The 23,121-nt window shown below is 38.4% G+C and overlaps 1 protein-coding gene across 1 annotated transcript in view; it reads right to left on the bottom strand.

The window, feature by feature from the left end:
* Positions 1-23,121, bottom strand: part of LOC118823245 (ryanodine receptor 3) — a 282,056-nt gene that overhangs the window by 95,497 nt on the left and 163,438 nt on the right. The window contains exons 40-47 of the mRNA XM_036592700.1: positions 16,617-16,890; positions 14,229-14,343; positions 8,686-8,818; positions 7,842-7,945; positions 6,456-6,591; positions 5,782-5,968; positions 3,759-3,867; positions 2,930-3,050 (exon numbers count right to left, since the gene is read on the bottom strand). Of these exons, the coding sequence (XP_036448593.1) occupies positions 2,930-3,050; positions 3,759-3,867; positions 5,782-5,968; positions 6,456-6,591; positions 7,842-7,945; positions 8,686-8,818; positions 14,229-14,343; positions 16,617-16,890 (1,179 nt within the window). The remainder of the gene's footprint in view (positions 1-2,929; positions 3,051-3,758; positions 3,868-5,781; positions 5,969-6,455; positions 6,592-7,841; positions 7,946-8,685; positions 8,819-14,228; positions 14,344-16,616; positions 16,891-23,121) is intronic.

Here is a 23,121-nt window from a genome sequence, read left to right as displayed (position 1 = left end):
ATTTATTAGTCTACTCAGGCTTTAGCAGAGCTCAGTAACACTGAGATTAATAAGTGATCATCACACTGATTTATCAGTCTACTCAGGCTTTGGCAGTTTTCAGAGATTAATAACTGATCATAAATGATCATGAAATTTAAAATAGTTAATAAACAAAATTTGATTGTTTCTTTTAAAGATGGCATATATTTTTGCATTTAGTGAAGTATTCTAAAGGTATTCTCCAAAAAATTTAAAACTGCCAATGGAATGGGATGCTTTGGAGCAGCTGCACATGAGCCTAAGGTCACCATGCCCAGTGCCAACCAGAGCTTGAAATATCTGTTTGAACCGAATGGGACCTGACTGCTCATGTCTGGATGTCCTCAAATTTCATGTCCAGGTTCTCACAGCCGGCCTCACACTTTTAAACAGATGAATCCTAACATCTTGCTATATCTGCATTGCACAACGTTAGAAATAGCACAGTATGGAAAAGTTTATGCAGACTGAACATGTTTGGGCTGCTAATCAAAAGCTGCTCAATTTTGTTAAAGCACAATTTAACTTGAAGGGGTCTTGTCACGCTGTCAAAAAGCCTTGATCAATTTTCCAGTCCTCTAAAATAACATTCAGAACAAAATCATGACTTTATTGCAACATACCTCTAAAGATATTGAGCCTTTTTATTTGAGGACCTATACATTTTGATACCTACACATTGTAAATCCTCACCAAATGCAGGTCTATTGGAGGTCATTTAGCTGTACAGCTTCATAAAGACCTTCCACTTCTGCGGAATTAACACGCATCTTGAGTCAGTCAGCATGCCAGTATACTGCTGCTGAATGGTGTGCATGAAAAACGTCCTTGTCACACACTGCTGAAAGGCTGTGAAAGAGAACGCAAGAAGCTGCTGCTGCTGCTGCTATAAATAATCTGAACTGCATTTGTACTGAGAAAAAAATCACGTGTCTTCAAAACACTTTCGAGAAGGATTTAAAGTTTGGACTTTTAAACAGCATTAAATTCAGACCTCCTTCCACGGACAGAGCAACAGAAACTCCAAGCTCAGGTCAGGGTTGGAGCTGCCTGTAACTGAGCTAATGCTGCTTTAGTTTCTGGAAGCAGTTCATCTGACAACATTACAGGATGTTTGTCTTAGCATAGAAGAGCTGGCTGAAATATTCTGAGGTCAATCAATTTTTTCATTCATAGCTGAGCTTATCGACTTATGTGTCTCTTCTTCAGTGGGGTTTAATGCTTGCTTCAGAATCAACTCTGAAAATTTAAACATGTCGCTCTGCCACATTAAACTCCAACTACAACTGTGGCTAGTACTGTTTTCCTGGTCAGTAAGACTGAATTTCTGTTGTGTATGTCTTTGCTGCTGCAGTGATTCTTGGGAGATAAATCTTCTCTCAGTTTGAACCATGTCCAAAGACATCTCTGGTCCAGTTTTTCTTTGCTTTTCGACAGCAAAAACTGCATTTTTCAAACTTCTGAAATAATGCATCACCTCCTGACACTAAAAAAAATAGCAAAACACGTTCCCTTTTCATTTTGGGCAGTTGATTATTTTATTATACTTTATTATTTTCTACTGTTTTATATTTATTTATTCACCCAGGCTCAAATTACAGCTATTATTGTCAATAGATGGTGCTATCCTTGTTCTCCACTTTGGGTGATGGGCTGGTTTGGGTCAGTTTCCGTTAGAATTCTGTTGTACATGGATCAGCTTTGGACTCAAAACATGATGATATGGCTTGAGCATGGGCTAAATTTGGCTAGCGACAGGTCAGATTTAGAAGTGCAATGCTGTGTTACAAGTCATGCTCGGACAGAACATTTTCGGGCTGTATTCAGGTTCGGACCAAAACTTCAGGCCTGATCAAAGTTCTAACGCCAAGCATCAGCAAGAGGGGTATATGGAACAGCTTTCTCTGGGCGGGTGGAGCTCCATCCAACATCTTTGGAAAGAGCTGGAGAGGCTTTTGTGATACAAAAGTAACCACCTAACATCAGCAGAACAGACAAATTTCCCGGATCTCTCTCTGAAATAGAACCGCAACCATAATTACCATTGCCATTATTTCATTGTTACCCTGTTAGGTGTCCCCTCTAGCTTGTCTCAAGTTTTCATTTTCTGCAACTCAAACCTTACAGTCAAGCATAGTCATCACTCTTAGCTGCATAATTCATAGCACCATTCCCTGACTAAAATACCAATATGTAAACTTTATAGTTAATCCAGCTGACAAACTGCTTGCCATGTTCCAATTAAGACAAACTTAATTGAAAGCACATCCGTCTGGTTCCCTCAGACTGAAAGCTTTGAGCAGCCACTCACAAGCAATCATCAGATTTGAACTTTTTTCCACAGCTTCTCAGCTGTAAATTCAGCCTGCAATGTTCCCCGCAATGCATCTGAGGTGTGTGTGTGAGTATGTGTGAAAGTGCATCCTCAAAGGAGATGAATTTAAGTCAGACAACTGAATCTCCACAGAAAATCACACTCTGGCTGTATTTTCAAAGACATCTGAGCACTGTAAATGTGTACCCATGTAATGCTGCAGCACATATGTACGATGTATGTTAAGACAAGAATATAGCATAAGTGGATTTTAAATCTCACAGCACTACAAAAAGAGATATAAAATGTTTGTGAAAAAATATTATATAACTTTTCCATATAAGAATTTGCTTGTACTCGTATGCATTATGAACATGAATCATTCATTGAAATTCCCTTCCAGACTTTTATAAAGATACCTCCAACCTTCAAACCGACCTTTGTCATCTAGTTGACTTAAAGTGACGCCTAAAATCACAAAACTCAGGTCTGATGTACATCTGATCATGTGATACTGTATAATATCATATAAAATCATGTACAATTGATTTTATATGTAACGCAAATAAAACAACCAAAAGCCAGGTTCTATACCTTTATTGGCAACAGGCATCTTGAGTGGAATACTGATTATGCCAACCAAGTCTTCAGTGGGCACTAGAGAGCGCAGGATAGCTCGGATTCTCAGAGCCTCCCCTTTACCCTTATTGATAAGCTGTGTGAATGAAAGCAAAAAGTTAGTGCAGACTAACATGCTTCAACAACAATGCCTTTATGCAGGAGGCATGTAAACCTTAGAGGTCTCAGCAGTTGCTGTCAATTACAGAAGTGTATGTGGTGTAAATTTATGTTTTTGCTGTTGAAAGTGTGTGTTATAAACTTTCAATCGATACCACATTTGTATTTGTAATCACAAGAGAAAATGTTTTATTATGATTTGAATATTCGATTAAAAAAATTGTGTAGTCATTTAAAAAAAATTTAACAAATACAAATCTATAGCAAAATAACAATAACTCTAGACATCTACAAGTTAAAAGCTTTTACTGGAAGGATGTCAGTAAGATGCATGAGTGGCACAAACTATATTTGTTCACCTAAAATAGCCAAATTAAAATTGCTCGAACAGAATCTGTTTATTAAGTACAAGAGGTAGAATAGTAAAGACCCTTTTTAGAAACAGAACAGGCTAACATGGAAAAACAGGTAAAAGCCAATCAAGACTGCGATTAAGCAGAGAGAAAAACTAGAATTTCTCTCCTTTTGCTAATGTTTTATTTCAGTGGATTAGCCATGAAACTCTGGTTAAACAGCTGGGACTGTATGCAACTTAAGGCCACTAACTGAGCCAGGTAAACATGGAATGCAACACACTCACAACATTCAACACATCTGCTTTAGAGTGGAGAAGAGGTTTACATACATGCATTTCAGGTGCGCATCGTCCCAGAAGATCAATGAGGGCTGAGTAGAAGGACATGATGGCGTTGCCCATGTGAACCACCTCTTCCTCTTCATCATCCTCAGTAGATCTGAGAGGGAAACCAAGAGAAATAGATTTACTATTATCACCAAAGTCTTTAGATGTAACTTAAAAGCATTATATACTTTTATTTTTTTTTTTCTTTTTTAAATCTTACTTCTGTCATTCACTGAGATACACCTCCCCCAGCAAAGCACATAATCTACAAAGGGCCTTTTTAAGTAAAAAAGTTACTTTTCACCAAGGTACTTATATGTCTTTACAATTTCCATGTGTTGTCACTTCATCAGAACTGAGGTAACCTCCTTTTTCAGTGATTAACTCTAGTTTTTCTAACATTCAAATGTGAAGCATAGTTGTCACACCAGCACATAAAGGAATGGGAGAAGAGAAAGTGACAGAGAGACTGAGAAACAGAGAACGACACACGTATCACAGGCTTTCAACAGCTGTCTGCATTCATTAGAAGCTTTGGCTACGTTTAATGTAGACATGAAAAAACAAACCAAGTGAGGACTTTGTACAGAGATCAAACCGATAAGACCTTATGCTAAAGTGCACCAAATCAGACACGAGTGGGTGGTTATTGGTCAACAATTTTGTAGGGATCTAAAGGCTCTGTTACTCTCACATTTGCCACAATTTGAGCCATAAAAGTACTTTGCATGAAAAGACAGATGCATAACATCTACGTGCATCACAGTCAAAGCAATAAAAATAAACTGTCTAACCAACTTGACTGCTGCTTCTTTATGACTGGTTTGTCAGTTTGAGCGTAACCAATCAGGCTGTTGATGCAGTACAATACACACTGCTTCTCTATTATTTTATTACTCATCTGCCATTGTCAGCAGCAAGAATAATATGAGCATTGTTTAGTGTGAATCATCATCTTGTTTGGTGTGAACCATCACAAAAATGTGTTCCCACCAGCAGTGAACTGAAACATGGTTTATTTAGAAGGAAACCGAGACCCAGGACTCTTTTGGCAAACCATGGCTCATTAGTCTGCTGCGCACCTGAGTACAAGGGAAATGTTTACACCTATCAGAAATAGGTCTTTAGTTGTTAGGTCCGCATTAAATGTGCCCTAAATATAAAAAAAAACTGAAGCCAAATATCAGCATTTAGTTACTGAGATAATGTGCAGGGATGCTTTCACATTAGCAGGCAAAAATCGATTCATATGAAAGAACGCAACCTGTAGCTACAATTAAGCAACAAATCAAACAGCGATTTTCTCAATTCAATGTAAATGAGTTATGATGTGGTGAATTAACAATCGAAATACATGAAATTCCTTGGAAAAATCAAAGACAGTGGTTGTCGGAGGTCCCTAGTCTGCCTTAACTTTGTGTTCCTACTGAAACCTAATAAACCTTACAAAACATATCAACTTATTTATATATTACTTATTCAATGTATTATATTTTAAACAAAATGGTGATGCATACATTACTGTGCAGACAGTGTTTGCCAGTAAAAACACTATACAACAGCACAACAACAAGAAGAAAAAAATCATATATACAGCAAAATACAACTATATATCCTCAAAGCGAGCTTTGGAAATGGATAAGACATACACATCAAATCTCGAGGTACTGTTTATTTGTTTATTTATTTGTATCTATTCTAATATTGTTTTTTTTTTCAAACAAATAAATGCTTACTGCTCATAAAAATGGATTTACATATCATTTTTTCAGGGGACCCATGACTTTTGCATGGTACTGTATATAGTACATTTTACATTTTCTTATCAGAAGCTGGACAGTTTACACGGCCACATATGATGACAAGACACATCCACAAGAGACAACCTTGGGTCTCTTGTCACCTCCTAATGTGATTGTACAAGGGGGCTATATAGCTGCAGAGCCGTTCAGCAGTTTACACTTTAAGAGAAAATCCCCAAGGAGACAGTAAAACAGGAGCAAGTTTGCATGTGTGAGTGTCTTACGCATCAGATAGGAGGCCCTGTGCGGTGCTGGGCAGGTCAAGTGCTGGTGTCTCTGATATTTTAATGGCCTCCTTCATTGCTGCCAGCAGTCCGTTTCCTCCCTCTCCACGCAGGGCGGGGCCAAAACACTCGGGCCGACGAATCAGCAACTTCACTACCACACTGGAGTTCTCCTCCACACTCTCACCTGTACAGCACCACAAAGACTCTCAATAACTGCTCTGTGACAGTCATATGCGAAAGTTTGGGCACCCCTGGTGGAATGACATGTTTAGTTGATGTTGTATGTAAAAATAACACATCTTTACAGAGAACATCCTACTGCACATTTTAATACACAATTACTGTTTATTTGCTTAAAATTACTTAGTTTAACATATTGGGAAAAAAAAACATAAAATGTGGTTTGTAAAAAACTACGGCACTTTTTGTGTAGTTCATATTATTTTATTTTATTTTTCCAATATGTTAAACTGAGCAAGCAAATTTCTACTAAAGAAAGCAAGAAACTGTGTACTAAAATGCACATTTTTTTGTCCCTGAAGAGGATGTATTGACTTAAGGATGTGTTAACTGTGTTAATGTGTCACCTATAAAATCAAGAAAACAAGCAATTTAACCAGGGGTGTTCAAACTTTTGCATACATTCTATTGTTTAGCTGTGTTTGTCTTACCATTGACGAAGACAGCAAAGCGAAGAAAGGAGAGATAGCGCTCTCCCTCAATGGGGTTCCACCCTATATCTGGATAGCCTTTAGCAAGCAGCATGGGGCAGCTCTGTAGTCCACAGCCAGCCAGATATGTTACCACCTAAACACGCACACGCACACACACACACACACAGAAACACACACACATACAAACAAATTAAGACTGCTTGCAGTACACGTGCACTGGATGAATGCATGTAAAAATGACTGTGCAAAAGGCTGAGACCCCTTTTGTTTTTCATTTTCAGTCAATGAAGTAAACGTTATTCATTTTTCAGTGTCAGAAAGAAGCAAAATAAACATAAATTTCATATATGTATGTATATGTATATACAATCGTATGTTTAACTATATCTAAATATAACTGCACAAATATTCAAATCTTTCAGCGTATTAAATTTTGTGCACCTTCTTTCACTTAAACTCTTCCATCCTCCTTCCAATCTTAAAACCAACAACTTACAGTTTTGTCTTCCTCTAACAAACGCTGTTCCCAAAGGCGTCACTGGCACTATCAGCCTTCAAAGAGTCAAACATTCACACAAGCATCTACCCAAACACACCTCAGCTGCCCTGCAATTTTTTTTTTTCTAATGTGAATCTAAATGGCTAAAGGAAATATTTCTGAGCAGATTACATAGGAAATTGGCCATTTATATGAGGAAGGGGAGAGTCAAAGGAAATTAAGTGAGAAAACAAGTTTCCAAAACTGGAGTTCAAATTTTTTTAAAAGACATAGAGAAAATGGGACTCCTAACAGCTGCACAAGAACTGTCAGACCACCAACACTGTCACCACCAGATAAACAGTACATTCATCTTTGAGAGAGAGGAGAAAATCAAGCTCCACTCTTGCTTCAGATCTGAAATAAATCCATAGGTGTTTCTGTCCATCCTTTCACTGTGAGAAGATGACTCAATGCCTTTGGTCTAGAAGGATATGTAGCTGTCAAGAAGGTGTTACCAAGAAAATTAAATAGACAAAAAAATAGAAAATATGCACCAGAACATCAAGAGTATGGTTTTAGGGACTAATGAGCCTAAATTTGTTATTGGGATTACTTGGATTGTGAGAAGATTAAAACACAACCAGCTTCTAAGACTGAACTTTAGAGGTGTGAAAAATATAAAGTCAATAAAGGCAAAGAGAAAGAAATAAATACAAAAAATTGGTTATTTTTAGTTGTTGAGGCCTCTGTGTGTTTATGTAAAATACATAACTTGTATTTAAAGGTTACTTTAAATGGAAAGTAAATAAGTGAGTGATGGTCTCTGACTTTGTACAGTACTGCATGTTTTGAAAGAAACCTTTAATACCAATACACATGCTGAGGGACACACGCACACACACCTTTTCCAGGTCAGGCTCCTCGAGTGCGAGTGCAAGGCCATAGTTGTCCATCACAGAGGACGCAGCAACATCCAGAGGAGTGGAACCTCTCATGGATGGAGATGCTGTGAAAACACACACACACACACACACACACACACACTCTTCAACAAAAACGTTTCTTTTGTACGTCTTAGTACCTCTAAATGTCTGTAGCTGTAGCAACTTATGAAAACCAGAAGGAGGCAGTATTTCTACTGCTTGGGATACAAACACAAAACCAAATAACAGCTTAGTAATACTGCAAAACAGTGTTGTTTGGAAGTAAATGACATCCTCAATAACTGTGATATATGCACATGCACAGCCTCTTGTTCATCTGTAATGCACAATTTCTGGAAAGGATTATTTGTCATGTCTTGCTTGCCCTTTTGAAACAAAGCTCAGTTCATGTTGACATGCATTTTATCACGTTAGACACAAACAAACAGCAGCACAAAGCTTAATGTAGTCAGCTGAGTATTAAAATGCAAATGTTTTGAGAAAAACAGAATCAATGCAAAGGATGTTGATTAACTTAAGCTGAAACATATGTCTATGTTGTAGTTAGTAGCTCAGTTTTCATCTAGGCTCTTTGTTTCCCTCTCTTCCAATACAGGGGTCATATATCAGGACCTGTTCTCTGCACTCATAATGAACTTCATATTGATCACATATGAAGACTGCTGACCTAACACAGCCCTGCTCAGCCTGCAGTTGTCCTCATGAATGTGAATTTACTGCATATTGTAACAATTTAGGTAAAAGCTGCAGTTGCATCAATGCTGGTGTATTTGAAGATATGTAGTAATGTTGGTTAACTCACCCAGCCCCACGCTGCTGTTCTCCAGCAGGTAGCTCAGGTGGTCAAACATGGCCTTCTGGTTCTGACGGCTGATTCGACAGAAGTAGCACAGAAAGCGACAGCAGCTAGCAACCATTTTAGGGAATGCAATTTCCTGTATGGAGAGGAGAGTGGTTAAACTTACCAGAGGAAAAAAGAGCACCGATTTACCAACTTTATAACTGGTTACACTCATTTGCAGAACGATTTACTATTCATATAGATGATAAACAGAATCAGAAAAAAACTCGGACTCGCATCTCAGAGACTCGAGACTCGACCGATCGCCTACCTGGAGACTTGACACAGACTCGCATCTCAAAGACTCAAGACTGATCTTGGACTCACACCTCAGAGACTTGAGACTCGTCTCGAACTCACACTTCAGAGACTTTGAGACTCATCTCAGACTTACACTTCAGAGACTCAAGACTCATCTCGGACTCACACTTCAGAGACTCAAGACTCGCCTCGCACTCACACTCCGGAGAATCAAGACTCGACTCAGACTCGTCCCCCGAAACTTGAGACTCAACTCAAACTCACACCCCAAAGACTTGAGACTTGACTCCGATTCGCACCTCAGAGACCTGAAATTCAATTCAGACTCAGTCTTTAGAGACTCAAGACTCGACTCAGACTTGCACTTGAGAGACTTGCACTCGCACCTTGGAGACTCGACTCGCACTCACACCTCAGAAACAACTCACACCCCAGAGACTTGAGACTTTACTCGGACTCCCACCCCAGAGACTCGAACTGGACTTGCATGAAGTGACATGAGGTAACCTATATTTGTAGTACTTTTTATTATTTTTTAGAACTTCTTCGCATTAAATGCTGAAATATAACTGGTATTTCTCAGATCAGTTACTCTGTACTTACATACTGAACCTGCAAAGTATGAAACAAGTATTACTTGTAGGTACTACATAATTACCTATTCAATTTTTGGCTGGAGCACTGAAGTACTGCTGTACATACCTGGTAGTTTAGATATAAGTTACTTTGCACATGCACTTTATGTACCAGGCTTTACTTGTAAATAAAACATATTTACTTATATAATCAAAGGTACTTACCACACCATAAAACAAAGTGCATTTCTTGTGTCATGAACTAGCATTCTGAACAAGCAAACATATGAATAGGAATATCCTTAACACCTCATTCACCTTTTAGCAATACTCTGTTGAAACAAATCAGTAATACACTAGAATTCTGTTCTGAATGCGTGCACAGTTACTCAGAAACTATTTAATGCATCCAGCAATAAAGGCAGCATTGTACTTCTTTCACACAGTGATAAAAACATGGTAGCCTACAAAAAGCTCCAATTCCACATGCTGATCCATTTTACTGCCAACATGGACATGCAAACTTCCCAACTATACCGGCGACAGCTTTCAATGTGTTAAGGAGCCTAAAGTCTCTGACAGACGGGTTCACATGTCAGCATAAAAAGGGCAATTTTCATAAAATCCCAAAAGAAATTTAAATTTAATCCAGTCATTATGCTTTCCACCTTTCCCCAGAACTGTCTTAAAATATTCCGGCTATTCAGAGACTCATAAAAATACACTTCCACTTGATTTTCAGTTCAAATCAATAGTGGAAATGACAGTCCATAAATCAAACACTGATTCTCCATTTGCTTATTAAGAAACAGCAAAGACTGACAGCACTTCCTTTGGGACATGGAATCTCATTATTTGTGCGCATGATTGAGTGTGCTCTCGTGTGTGGGTGAGTGTTTCTGTGTGTCTTTATTTGACCACCAAGGCTGTAGTAAAAAAAATACATTATTCTCAACCTCTATATAAGCTAATTAAGGTTCAGACACTGCTGAGTTATTAAATCATGGGCCAATTCTAATTAATCTGAAAAGTCCAGACAAGGCTGCCCTCTCTCCAAAATAATATGAGGAGATACAGTATACAGAGGGGAGTCTTCACCTGCTGTGGCAAATGGCCAGCTCTCATTAGACCAGATATACACACACATACATATATACACACACACAGACGCACTAAACAGCCTCCCACAGGAGCCAATCAGTGCTTAAAGTGAAGCCAGAGGAGGCCATAGTGACATCTACCCACTTACATTTAACATCGCTGTGAGTTGGGTTTCACCACAATGTCATAATGATGCTGTCACTGGAGTCCTCCAGCCAACGGCACTTTCTTATAAGGCTCTCATTCTCTCTATGCTTAATCAGTCACTTCTCTTTTTAGAATATAGTGACAGTTGTAATGAAATCTCTGAAATGGTAACTTTATGAGACATAAAAAAATCTTTCTTGACTGTTAATGTATGTTATCTAGAGCTGTCAAATGCTTAAAATAATGAATCTTGTTTAATAACATTACCTGGTGTTGTCCTCGTCCTCCTTTTTAAATGCATTTTATTCTGTAAACTTAAAGGGAAATTCCACTGATTTTCAAATGTTCTGAAAAAATAACTGGTTGAGATAAAGTCATTCAGAGTGGTCTCATGTAAAATGATCCATTTTAGAGAAGCTTATTGAGTCAGAATTATTCACAGTGGTGGTGGTAGAAACCAGACTAAAGAGTTTAATGCCTCTAAACCTCCCTCACAGAAATGTATTACATGAAATGGTTACGAGTATGCTGCCTGAAGTCTGAGATGTTGCTTTATGATAGATTTCACATAAGGTTTTGACCTTAAATATTAAAAAAAAAACATTCTAAAGCAAACTAGTCCTGAAATATTATTTTCAGATTAAAACTATTTTACCATTATGAACAATGGATATATAAACTCAGAAGACATGGAAGTTCACTTGTTGTTTTGAATATGAAATAAAATGGTTTTATTTGTGTTGTAGACAATGTCACCCTTGGTTCCTATCAATACCACTGCAAAGAAATAACAGGTGGTTTCTCTATAATGAACTACTTCACATCTAAACACTGTGAATGACTGTTTATATCTCAGTTATTGAATTACGCTAAAAAATTTGAAAAACGTGGAATTCCACTTTAAATTCACTTATGACATCTGTGTGCAAAAACACTCATAATTCATTTCCATATTACCATTTTACAACCTCTTTTTATCCCTTGGAATTAAACAGGCTGTTTTTGTTACTGTGCCTTTAAGAGACTGATATATGTACATCAGCTCAGTTCTGACTGGCTACCCTGTATTGTGCCTCATTCAAAAACAGCCAGGGTTAAAACACTCAGTGTGAGTGGGCAGAGTTAAACTGCCGTAGACTGAATAGGTGGATGTATGTAATTTTTTTTTGACATCACAAATCTAGTTACTAATTCAAAGTATGCAGTTTTTCAGCTTAGTTTCCATATATAAACTATACTGAGTGGAGAGCGAATGGTAGGTTTTGAAACTTCACCAGTGTCTACATACTACATCAAACTTTTCTTTCAAAAATTTCCTGTGCAAGCACTGTCTAGCATATTCTGTTAAAGGTATTATTTTAATAGCCATGTAAAATCTGTATTTGCACAAAAGGGCGCAGATTCTATCATAGCAACATATAGTACGCAAGCAGCTGGGCTTCTACAGATGGTGCAAAGAACCAAACTATAAAGATGCATCAACAAGCAGCTTTCATCAGTGACTAACGCAATAACTTTGACAGTGCTAATGTTGATACAACAAGATTTTATTCAAAATTATTTTGTGCATACCAGTACTGCAACTCTTTTGCAATTTTTATGTTACACTATATTGCCAAAAACAAGTGGGCACCCCTCCTAATTACAGAGTTTAGCCACATCCATTGCTAACAAGTGGATAAAATCAAAAACATCAACAGGCAATCTCCACAGATGAAACACCTTCAGTAGAATGGGTCGTACTAAAGAGCTCAGGGACTTTAGAATTTGGCACTGTCATAGGATGCCACCTTTGCCACAAGTCAGGCTGTGAAATCTGTTAGATCTGCCCCAGCCAACTGTTGGTGCTGATATTGTGAAATGGAAGCATCTAGGAGCAACAACGTAGAAATAACTGTGCCCCTGTGCACTAAACGGGATCCCTAGACACAGCTTACCACGTCTTGTGTGGAAGAACACCATTGGCCTTCCCAGAGCCCTGACCTCAACCTCACTGATCACCTTTGCAGTAAAATGGACCGTCACTTGTGACTCATCCAACATCGGTGCCTGACCTCACAAATGCTCTTTTGAGGTAATGGGCACAAATTCCCACAGACACACTCCAAAATCTTGTGGAAAGCCTTCCCAGAAGAGTGGAGGCTGTTATAGCCAAACTGCGTGGGAAACGAGAGGCAGAGGGAGCTTGGGTTTGGAATGAGAATGAGAAGCTCATGCATGTCTGACGGTCAGGTGTCCACATACTTTTGGCCATACATTGTACTTAAAGTACTGTGCAAATGTCTTAGGCACCTAAAAAATTCTAAACCATTTATCTGCGCAATAAATACGCTTGCAAAAAGATTATAATAAATGTAAATAAACATAGACACATCGAAAAGCAACAAGGATTTCTTGTCTTCAAAAAATGTATATCTTATGAGCCAGTTAGAAGAACAAAGGTTTGGGTCCTGACTTCTCCTTTGATGCTCTCAGCCATTGCATGGATTCGTTTAAATCCACCAGCTGCACACCTGTTTTAATGTAATGAAGTATTGATTATACTGGGCTGCCACAAGCAGAGGTTTGGAAATGGATAAGTGAGTACACTGACATACATAAAATCAATACTTGTAATGCATGTTACTGAGATTTTGTATAATATTAGCGTATTTTTCTCAGCAAATAAATTCCTACCACCCAGGGCTGGGTTTCCCAAAAGCACCTTAGCACAAAGATGATTTCTAAGTGGTAGAGTGAGCATCACACGGAACACTCTCTCTATCAGTTATGATAATTTTAACACTAAGACGCTTTTGGGAAGCTTGGCCCAGATTAACATCTTTTAAAATCTACATTTCTCTGATGCCTAAGATGTCTGTACAGTACTTACTTAATAATTTCCTAGTGTCCTTTGAAAAGTATATTTTTGAAGTGTTTTAGCATCAAAATATGGTGTAATGTAGTGTTGTAAAATATGTTGATTTGAAACCTAATACCTTTATCTATACATTTTTGTCTTTTTGTCAGTCCTCAGCCAACCACACACATTGCACTCCACCTCCTAAGACAAAAATGTTTGGGCTTCCCTTGTTTACACAATGTGAAGAGAAACTATTATTTTTAAAAGGTGTACAAAAAAAAATAAAAATAAAAATGGAGTTTTGATATGACAGCACCGATATGCTAGTCCATTTTATATTTGAATTAATGACCATGTCTTGATATACACAACAGAACAACAACAAACAAGTGGAGCACTGTGTGTAATAGAGTCTGCACAGTAATGTTCTCATATGGTTTCACTCATTAAAGTTTGTTAGAAGCAAAAGCACAACTCTCTCTCTCTCTTTCACACACACACACACACACACACACACACACACACACACACACACACTAAAATGCACATGTACACAACCCAATCCAGGTGTGCGTTACCTGAGACTTGCCTCCCCCTAGTACGTTCACCATAACCTCCATGACGGTCTCATGCATGCCCAGTATTCTCATCAGGTTGGGGTGTTGGTAAAACACCTTGTTGTTCATGATGTCACTGAAGGACACATACAAAACAAAAGAGAAGACATTAACCCTTACAGGCCTCAGGTATCAAGCAGAAGATAACAAAAGCATGCTGTCATTTTACATGACGTGCCAATTAGTAGTGGGCGGTATGGCCAAAATTTCATATCACGCTGTAATAAAACTTTATGATGGTCTTGAGACAGATCAATGTACATATTTATTTCAAATAAAAGCAGTTTAGAAGTTTAAATAAATCAACTTTCATAAGTTAACAGCTGCTTATTGTAAATGAGAACCAACTTCCTGCTTCACCGAATTCCTCAAGTTATTTGTCTCCTATGTGTTTCCCATATACTTGTCCATGTGTCAGACACTGCAGGTCCAGCTGGTCCATGGCTTGTTGTGCACACAACACAGACCGTGACACTGAACGAGTTATGCAGCTTTCTCAAGTGGTACGAGAGGAAACAGTATTAGTCTAGTGTGCATGTTAGGCTAAGGCTAACCCCAAAAGACCGGCTATTGGCTTATGCCTGCTGCCTTAAAAAAACTACTTCACATTGAACAGACTAGACAGTAAGACCAGAACTCTTACCTGAGGAAGAATTTTAACCAGTAAACCAGATGAACTGGTACACCGCCCACTACTAGTGCCAGTATTCAGTAATAAGGTATCATGTTAATCTGTATTATTGTCATGGACAATTTAAAATACCATGACTGCATGTCAGAGACGTGCTTTAAATACACCGGGCAGTTCTGGTGTTTCAATATGTTGTCAGGATATATACGTATACATATGAATGTTTGCCATCACATTTTGCATGTATATGAAGTAAAAGGCCTGAAATCACAGTAAAGATATCCTGCATGAGAATACGCTTTTGTTTCACAAACAGACCAGCAGACAGCTAACAGGCTTAGAGAATCTGCCAATACTATTCAGAATCTTTGTAGCGTGAAATGCTTTCTAATGGATTTATTGTCACTTTAGCAACTTTAACAAACAAAGACAAAAAATGTCACTTCAATGTCCTATAAGCTTCTGAGCACCTTCACAGCTCTTGGTAAAGGTCACAGTGCTATCCGTTCATACTCAACACGCTAGCTAGAGGTCAACCACCTGGTCTGAAAATAATCTAGGGGAAACCAAGGACATGATGCCCATTAAGATAGCTAAAAAAAACAGGACTCCAGAAAAGAATAAAGACTGCTGTTTCCCTATACAACACAGTGTGCCAACACAATTTGTTTTCTTGTAAAGACAGTAATCCTCAAACTGTGTAACTACAGGTAACAGATTATTTCTATTAAAATTTACATTCAGAACACTATATATATCTGTGTAATAGTGCATTTACCTTATATATGTAGTTATTTTTCATGTAATTTTTCACTGCAACAATATTGTACCCTTCATAAAAGATTATGTAATAATTGTTATATTAAATGTTGGCATATGCCTATTTCTCACTTATAGCTCAATGAAACAAGCAAAGAAATTCTGTCAAAAGTGTGGATTCTAAATTCGATCTTTGAGTTTGTGAGAAGAATTTTATTACAATTAAAATTTGATATTGTGCAGTCTCCTTTTGCAGAAAGAAGACCTATCATTTACCTTGTACATCCTTTTCTGACAAACACCCAGTTAATTTATACGTTTTATTGATTTTTCTAAGTTAAAATATGAGAATGCATCCTCTACAGAGAATAAATTTAAATATGGCATTTTTCTGCAAATTTCAGGGTGCAATTTCTGTTTATTTGCTGAGTTTAACATATTGAAAAAGTCATAAAATATAAAATGTGAAATTTTTGCACAGACCACATTTTATTTTAATATTTTTTTCCAATATGCTAAATTCAGCACTTACACAGACATTGTGCATTAAAATGTGCAGAAAAGTGTTTTCTGAAGAGGATGCGTTAACTTATTTATTCTTAGAAAATCTACAAAACACCAGGCCTAAACTAGTGCATATGACTGTATAGACCTGATGATAAAGTCTGTGAATTTGGTGTAAATTTAATTCAATATATTAAAAATTATATTATAATTCCGAGATTTCAATTAAATAGTGAAACTGCAAGAAAAACTGTGCGCTTCCAACTACCAAAATCTCACACCTTCGAGTTCACTGCATCTCTGCATTATCTGCAGTTTTCAGCTTTCCTTCTAGCTACTGTAGACTCATTAACGTAATCTCCTACAACATGATCCTAACTGTAGTTAACTGCCTTCCATTCAAAACACCACTAGAAGTACTGGCATTTCATAGCATCTCTTTAGTAATTCTCTACCTCAGGCCATCGATCATGAGCTGCTCCTCCTCCTTGCCCATGCGGACACTGAGCAGTGAGCGGATCTGGCCCAATGAGGCCAGCAGGTTGATGGTGTCATGGACAGAAGCAGCGCTGATGCTGTAGCTCTTGCGCATGGCACGCAGCAGCTCGCCGATGCTGTCATACTGCCGCCGCAGCAGGCTGAACATCATCCGCACCAGCTGCGGGTCCTGAATATGACTCTCCTGAGCCCAGCTCACCATCGTCTGAGAGACCAGCTCCTTCAGATTAGCTGCAGAGATGAAGAAAGGGAGTCATGGTCATTTTAACTAAATTAATGAAGCAATGAAGCTATGATCTTAATTGTGTGCTGAAGTTGCCTCTGAGCTGTCTGGAGCTTCGGATTTATATAGCAAAAGTACAGTGGGTAAGTAAGTAAGACTAGGAGCTTGTAGCTGTTGTTGTTGTTTGTTGTTATAAACCATTGATAGAATTTCTTCATTGAAAAAACATTATTTGAAAAACAGTGAATTGAATGGTCATAAAAGTAAAAAAACGTTAAATTATGATTTTTGACAATTTTGCTTCCTTACAACAATATACATTACCCTCTATAAAAACCACAAGATATCTGAACTCTCCCTCAGAGGGCAGTTTAGAATCTGCGCCTTTTAATCAGAGTCTCTCATCTGTTTAGTATAAAGAAAGAGTCACTGAAAGACAGAAGGACTACTGCAGCTGTCTAAAGGCTTTCGCACACTGGAGGAAAAGCACTGCACTGGCAGAGGGTCTCTGGTGCTGAGGAGCAGACAGTATAAAGGGAGCATGACAGAAAAGCGCTGATAAACAAAAAGCTCAAGTTAATTTCACACGCTTATTGCATAGATTTAATTAAACATTCAACATCATTTAGGCTGTTTTCATACCCAGGTTGTTTGCTAAGGTCTGAACCACAGTTTTGGTTTTTGCGACACTGTTTCTGTTTTTATTTGGTTCGGTTGGTTTCACACTGCAATGGTTAAAGGGCACCAAATCACACACGTAAGTGCTTGTTTATTGGTCAAAAATTCAAAATGCAGAGATTAAAATGCTCTGTTATTCTCACATTTGCCACCATTTATTCCAAAAAACTCCAAATGTGCATGAAAAAGAGAAGTTTAATATTTATGTCTATCACAGTTAAAGCAATAATAACAAACCTTACTTGATATCTGCTACTTTATGATTGACTTGTCAATTTGAATGTAACCAATCAGGTCGCTGATGCAATACATTCTGCAATCCATGTGCCAAAATCCAAAGCATTTGCTGTTATCAGCAGCAACTCATGATGCAGGAACAAAATAAGTGTCTGTCAAAAGTCAAGCATTAAAACAGGCAGATTATGCAGACAGTACAGCACAGAAAAACATACTCTGATGTTGAATTCCCTTGTTTGGAGTGGACCACCACAAAAATGTGTTCCCACCAGCAGCAAAGTGAACCAGGGTTCTCTTGAAAGTGAACCCGAGAGCCATAAGTTTTGCCACATCACGGTTTATTTGTACAGGTGGAGCGTCTACAAGTTTGATAAGTTTGAAAGAGTCCTTAGTCAATTCATCACCTTTGGTAAACTAATTCTTTACAAACCTGCTGTTTTCCAGCTACAAGTGTATGAGGAAAAAGATGATGCTAGTAACATTAGCTAATGTTAAAGCAGACAATTAGCATGAGTGGCACTTTTTTTTTTAACAGTGTGTGTTGTGTTTTTGTCCAGCTGGTGTATCCAGGACGCAGTAGTCTGTAGCCTTAAGAGCTTTACCTATTTTCTGGGGTGATATTTTTGGAATAATGCCTTACAAATTCAAATGCCTAATTTGACTGAAATACCCATGTCTGCGTGTAACTGCAGGTGAGTATTGCCACATGTGGCTACATTTCAGCAGTAATAGCACTGCCAATAGCAACAGGCCTCTTCTTCGCAACTAATCCTTCAACTACTTGAGAACCTCCCGTGTCTCAAAGGCTATTCACAAATAGTACCCTAAGCTCCTCTTCAGATAGTTGAGAGCAGGCCAAACACACACTTGTTCAGTTACACCTTGGTTTAAAGTCGACCCTTGAAAAGGGCTCAAAGGCACAATGCCACGCCTGCCTCAGCCATGCAAATGAACTCAGGAATAAAACCAAAGCTATACTGAAACATCTTCACAGACTTTTAAAGCCGTTCACTATAGAAACACTTTCCCTCCACACGCACTCACTGACTCCTCATTGTACAGACTAGGACAAGGCTGTCATTAACGCCCGCGCCGTCTGGAGATATATTTACACGCTTAATTTTCCAATTAAAATTCTAAACGCTTTGACCAATCCCGACTCCCCGGTTCATGAATAGGCGATTAGATCTCTAGCCGAGCTGATTTCCGCTTGCTGCTACGTAACAATGAGAGCGAGATGGTTATTAATAGTGCAGTATCACACTGCTAGCAGCTCTGACTGAGTGGTTTGTTTGGAAAGTCATTATGTGTGGGGCTGGGGGTCTAGGTGGGGTGAGGGAGAACCCTTAAGGCTTCCTTAAAGCCGAATCAATACACTGCTAGCTGTGTGCATTCCTAAAGCAGAGCGGCTGTTTGAGAGCGAGTTAGCATGCCGCTCCGTTATCAGGGCATTGACTGCAGGCTGCTTCAGCCTCTGCTGCTCACACTTATGCTGTGGAGCGTCAATTATGAGAAGCAATTATTTTCCACACTGAGGAGAGAGCGGCTGACAAACCAATACACACTCAACTGAGATGTCAGTGATAAGTCAAACTCAAGCTCAACTGCCAGCTGAAGGGTTGCTTGATCGTTAGCAACAAAGCTAAAAGGCTAACGCAATGGAGCGAGAGAACTTGTTTATACAACAAAGAAAGAGGAAAATGCCTCGACACGCTGCGAACACAAATGCTGGGGTTGCCATGGATGACAGTGGAGTTATGCTAATGAACGAGTCAGTCGACGTGAGACAGTGCAGTGCTGTGAAAACAAGGAAAGGAATCAATGTCATGAGAGATCAAGAAAACAAAGATGAAACAGAATGAAGACCAAATAACTGAAAGTATTTGAACAACCAGCTGTTTCAGCACCTACGAGTGGAGTCACTCCCTCTTCCTTTTGGTTACCATTTTAAAAGCTCAGAATTGACCAAAGGACTAGATGGTATTGCTGGCCCAAACAGCATTTCACAGGCAAAACCACTCTTAAAGCCCCTGTCAAAATGCTTCAAGTGTTAAATTTTTAGTTTTAATAGCAAATTTATGTTGCGTATTAAGCGTTTACCAATGATATATTCACGAAATGTAGAAATTAATCCAATGTAATAGTAGACAAATGCTCTGGGCGTGTCAGAAAGCATAATGATTGACAGTGGCATCTCCCAAGCATTGTACACAACCCGGATCCAGTGGCAGTGTAATGAGAGCCCAACCTCCCTCACCCTCAAGGGAAAAATACATTTTTTATATATTTTTAACATTTACCGTATATTAGCAGAAGCTGTTTTAAAGGCCTTTGCTGATTAAATAAGTTATAGTTTAGGCTCATTTATGCAGCTGGAAAAGCAGACAAAGCTTCCAAATACTAAATGCGGAAACAAATACTAATGCAATGAATAAATACTTGAGTGTTCAAATTATTTGGGTCAGAGGTGGGATGGTAAACAATTTCATTCTGCTATAATGTCATCCTTCATCCAATCTATTACAGCTGAGGAGATTATTGCACTTGGTATTCAAATACTTTTCAATTTAATGGAACAAGCTTTTTCACTCATGTTTCAGGTAGTCACTATTTAGAGGAATGGTTATCTGTAGAATGACTGGAGTATTCATTGACAAGACAAACAATAGCTGAGGTCAATTTTTAATCATTTCATTGCCATCCCTAGCCAAAAGGATCTCTATTCTAAAAGCAGCAAGTTAGCTTTTTATGCAGAGATGCTGCCATTGTGCAGGAGGACCTGAGGGAGAACAGGTGGAGGAAGAATGCTGAGCTCAGGCCACAACAGGACCATAAAACTACGACTACACGTAATTGGACTCTTTGGTTATGAGGAGACACTCAGCACAACATGGCTTGAGGATTTGTGGGCGTTTATAGTGGTGCAGGGAAATGTGTTTGGATGTGTTGGGCACGGAAGAGGGTGTATCTCTACTGAATCAGCAAGGCTGGAAAGAGGGAATCCTCTGACCAGAAAAAAACACTGACCAGATGGCTAAACTACATTGTCAACATTATTACGAATGACCTCTAAAGTGCCAGCTACAAAGACATTAGCCCCATTTAAATGTCAAGTTTTAAGCTGGATCAACATCTGCTCGTAAACACTCAAACCTTTTTTTCACAGTAGTCATAAAATAAAATGTCTGACTGTTTTGGAGGAGGTACTTGACTTAAACTATGCATTTTTCTTCAATAATGCAGATTTTAAAGGAAATGTGTATGATTTACAAAGGAAACTGGATTTTCATTTTTGTAGGTCAGCAAGCAAGTCACAGTGGGTTTTTTGTGTTTAAATTCTGTTTTTAACAATTTTTTGATGTCAGAAATGATGCAGCTCTTAGTATGTGTTATTTCAGCATGGCCGTCTTTGTGGAAGGGCATAAATTGTTTTCACAGAAGGTGGCTCTCACCTCTCCCCTTTCACCCTCTTTGCTCACTAGCAGTTCAACACAATCATTTCACACACAGAGAACCAACGGTGTCCTAGTTAATCTGATAACAGACTTATGGCTAAAAATACATTTTTTTATATTTGATTATATAAAGCTGCATTATAAGATTTTTTGGTTAAATGATAAATAAGTAGTATTAGTGAGTCTGGTGGAAAGTCTAAGCTGACAGAGCTGACATGTTTTGGGAACTTGACGTTTTAACATTACATGCATAGGCTCAAAAAGAAGGTCAACTGGCTCTCAGCGCTTACTTGAACATCACTGTAACTTAAGTGAACAGAATGAAATCTCACTCAACATGGATACAACAGAAAAGCAAACCCAGACCACATCTCTGCAACGTCACCCGTTATTAAAGTTTAGAGATGTAAAACAAGGACGGAAGAGAGTCATTACATTAAACAACAAGAATAAACCTTTCTGGAGGAGGAGACAGCTCCATGACCTAAAAGGCTTCAAGACTGATCCAGAGCTTTTTCCTTCATTAGAACAAGTTAGACATTTTAGTAGTTTGTTCACCAGCTACTGAAAATAACCACCCATCATAAGATTCATCCCCTTGGGGAAGGGGTCTGAAGCAAAACTGCTATTACAAAATGTTGTGTATGTTTTATGCAATTACACATTTCCACCAGAGAGGTCTCCAACTTAATATTCACTAACTAATTTCCTGTTTTCCTTTTTAAAAATGACAAAAATAATTTCCATTCCACTGGCAGAATGATCACTAAGAGTCCTGCAGAAAGACACATGTGCCTGTCACATGTCCAGGAGGTGCCAGATTCATGTAATAGCATTCTTCTTAAACCACCAGTTAGAAGACAAATTACCTCACAGCTAGCGCAAAGCGATCATATACACGATACATGACCAGATGTACAACTGAGCACAGTGCAAAACTTGCCTTGATTCATCCACAATATACACCCTCAGTGTGACTGAATGTAATGTTCCGTTTACTAAAGCTAAAGCTAATTATAGTTTGCTTAGTGTTTACACTGGCATATTTGGCATTGTCTGAAATTTTTTTTTTCTTTGTCCCAAGTGCTTTAGCCCTTTTGGATTGGATGAGTTTATGGCTAAATTAGTTTATGGCTAGTTTAAAGACCTCCTAAGAATTCACTGTTTTGTGTTTTGGAACATGTTTAATACAGATGTGCATGCTAGAAGACTAAATACGGCAAGCAGCATCAGTCAAAAACTTTTTTTCCACCTTTTGTTTACAACAATTGCCTGAAAAAAAACACCAAAAACACAGAGATGTGTATCCAGACAGGACTAAATTTATCAGATGACTGCTGAGTTGGGTGAAAAACAGTAGGCAATTCAGTCTGTAATTTTCTCACGACCTGGCCAATCCAGACGGAGATAAATCACCACGTAGCACTTGTAAAAGAGGAAATTGCCCCAGGACCTATGTGAATTAAATCCTGTCCAAATAGGACTCTACTATTTTGTCCCTTAAAGCGCTCTGCTTCTACCACTGCGCCATAAATGAAATAAAGCCCAAAATCTTTTCAAAACTGTAATAAACCAAGGTGTCAGGCATCAGGGAGCGTATTTGTAACCAGTTCATGCAATAATGTTCTCTGAGGAAGGTTTTAAAGGCATTAAACAAAACTGACTCAGTATGTTTCTCTAGAAAGGAGCGTTTCCCATCAAACAACCCTGAATGACTTAGTTGACATGTTAATGATTTAATTATGCAGAAAGTGGAATTCCTTTTTAACTGGTGTGCATCAGTATTTGCATGGCAGCATTCACACCTGTTCTAATGAAGTGCACTAACAGAGTATTCGCACCAGGGTTTGTTTTAATCAAACCAAACCA

The sequence above is a fragment of the Colossoma macropomum genome, unplaced genomic scaffold (assembly GCF_904425465.1).
Source record: "Colossoma macropomum unplaced genomic scaffold, Colossoma_macropomum, whole genome shotgun sequence".
In the NCBI taxonomy this organism is placed as follows: domain Eukaryota; kingdom Metazoa; phylum Chordata; class Actinopteri; order Characiformes; family Serrasalmidae; genus Colossoma; species Colossoma macropomum.
This window is presented reverse-complemented; position numbering and strand designations above follow the sequence as displayed.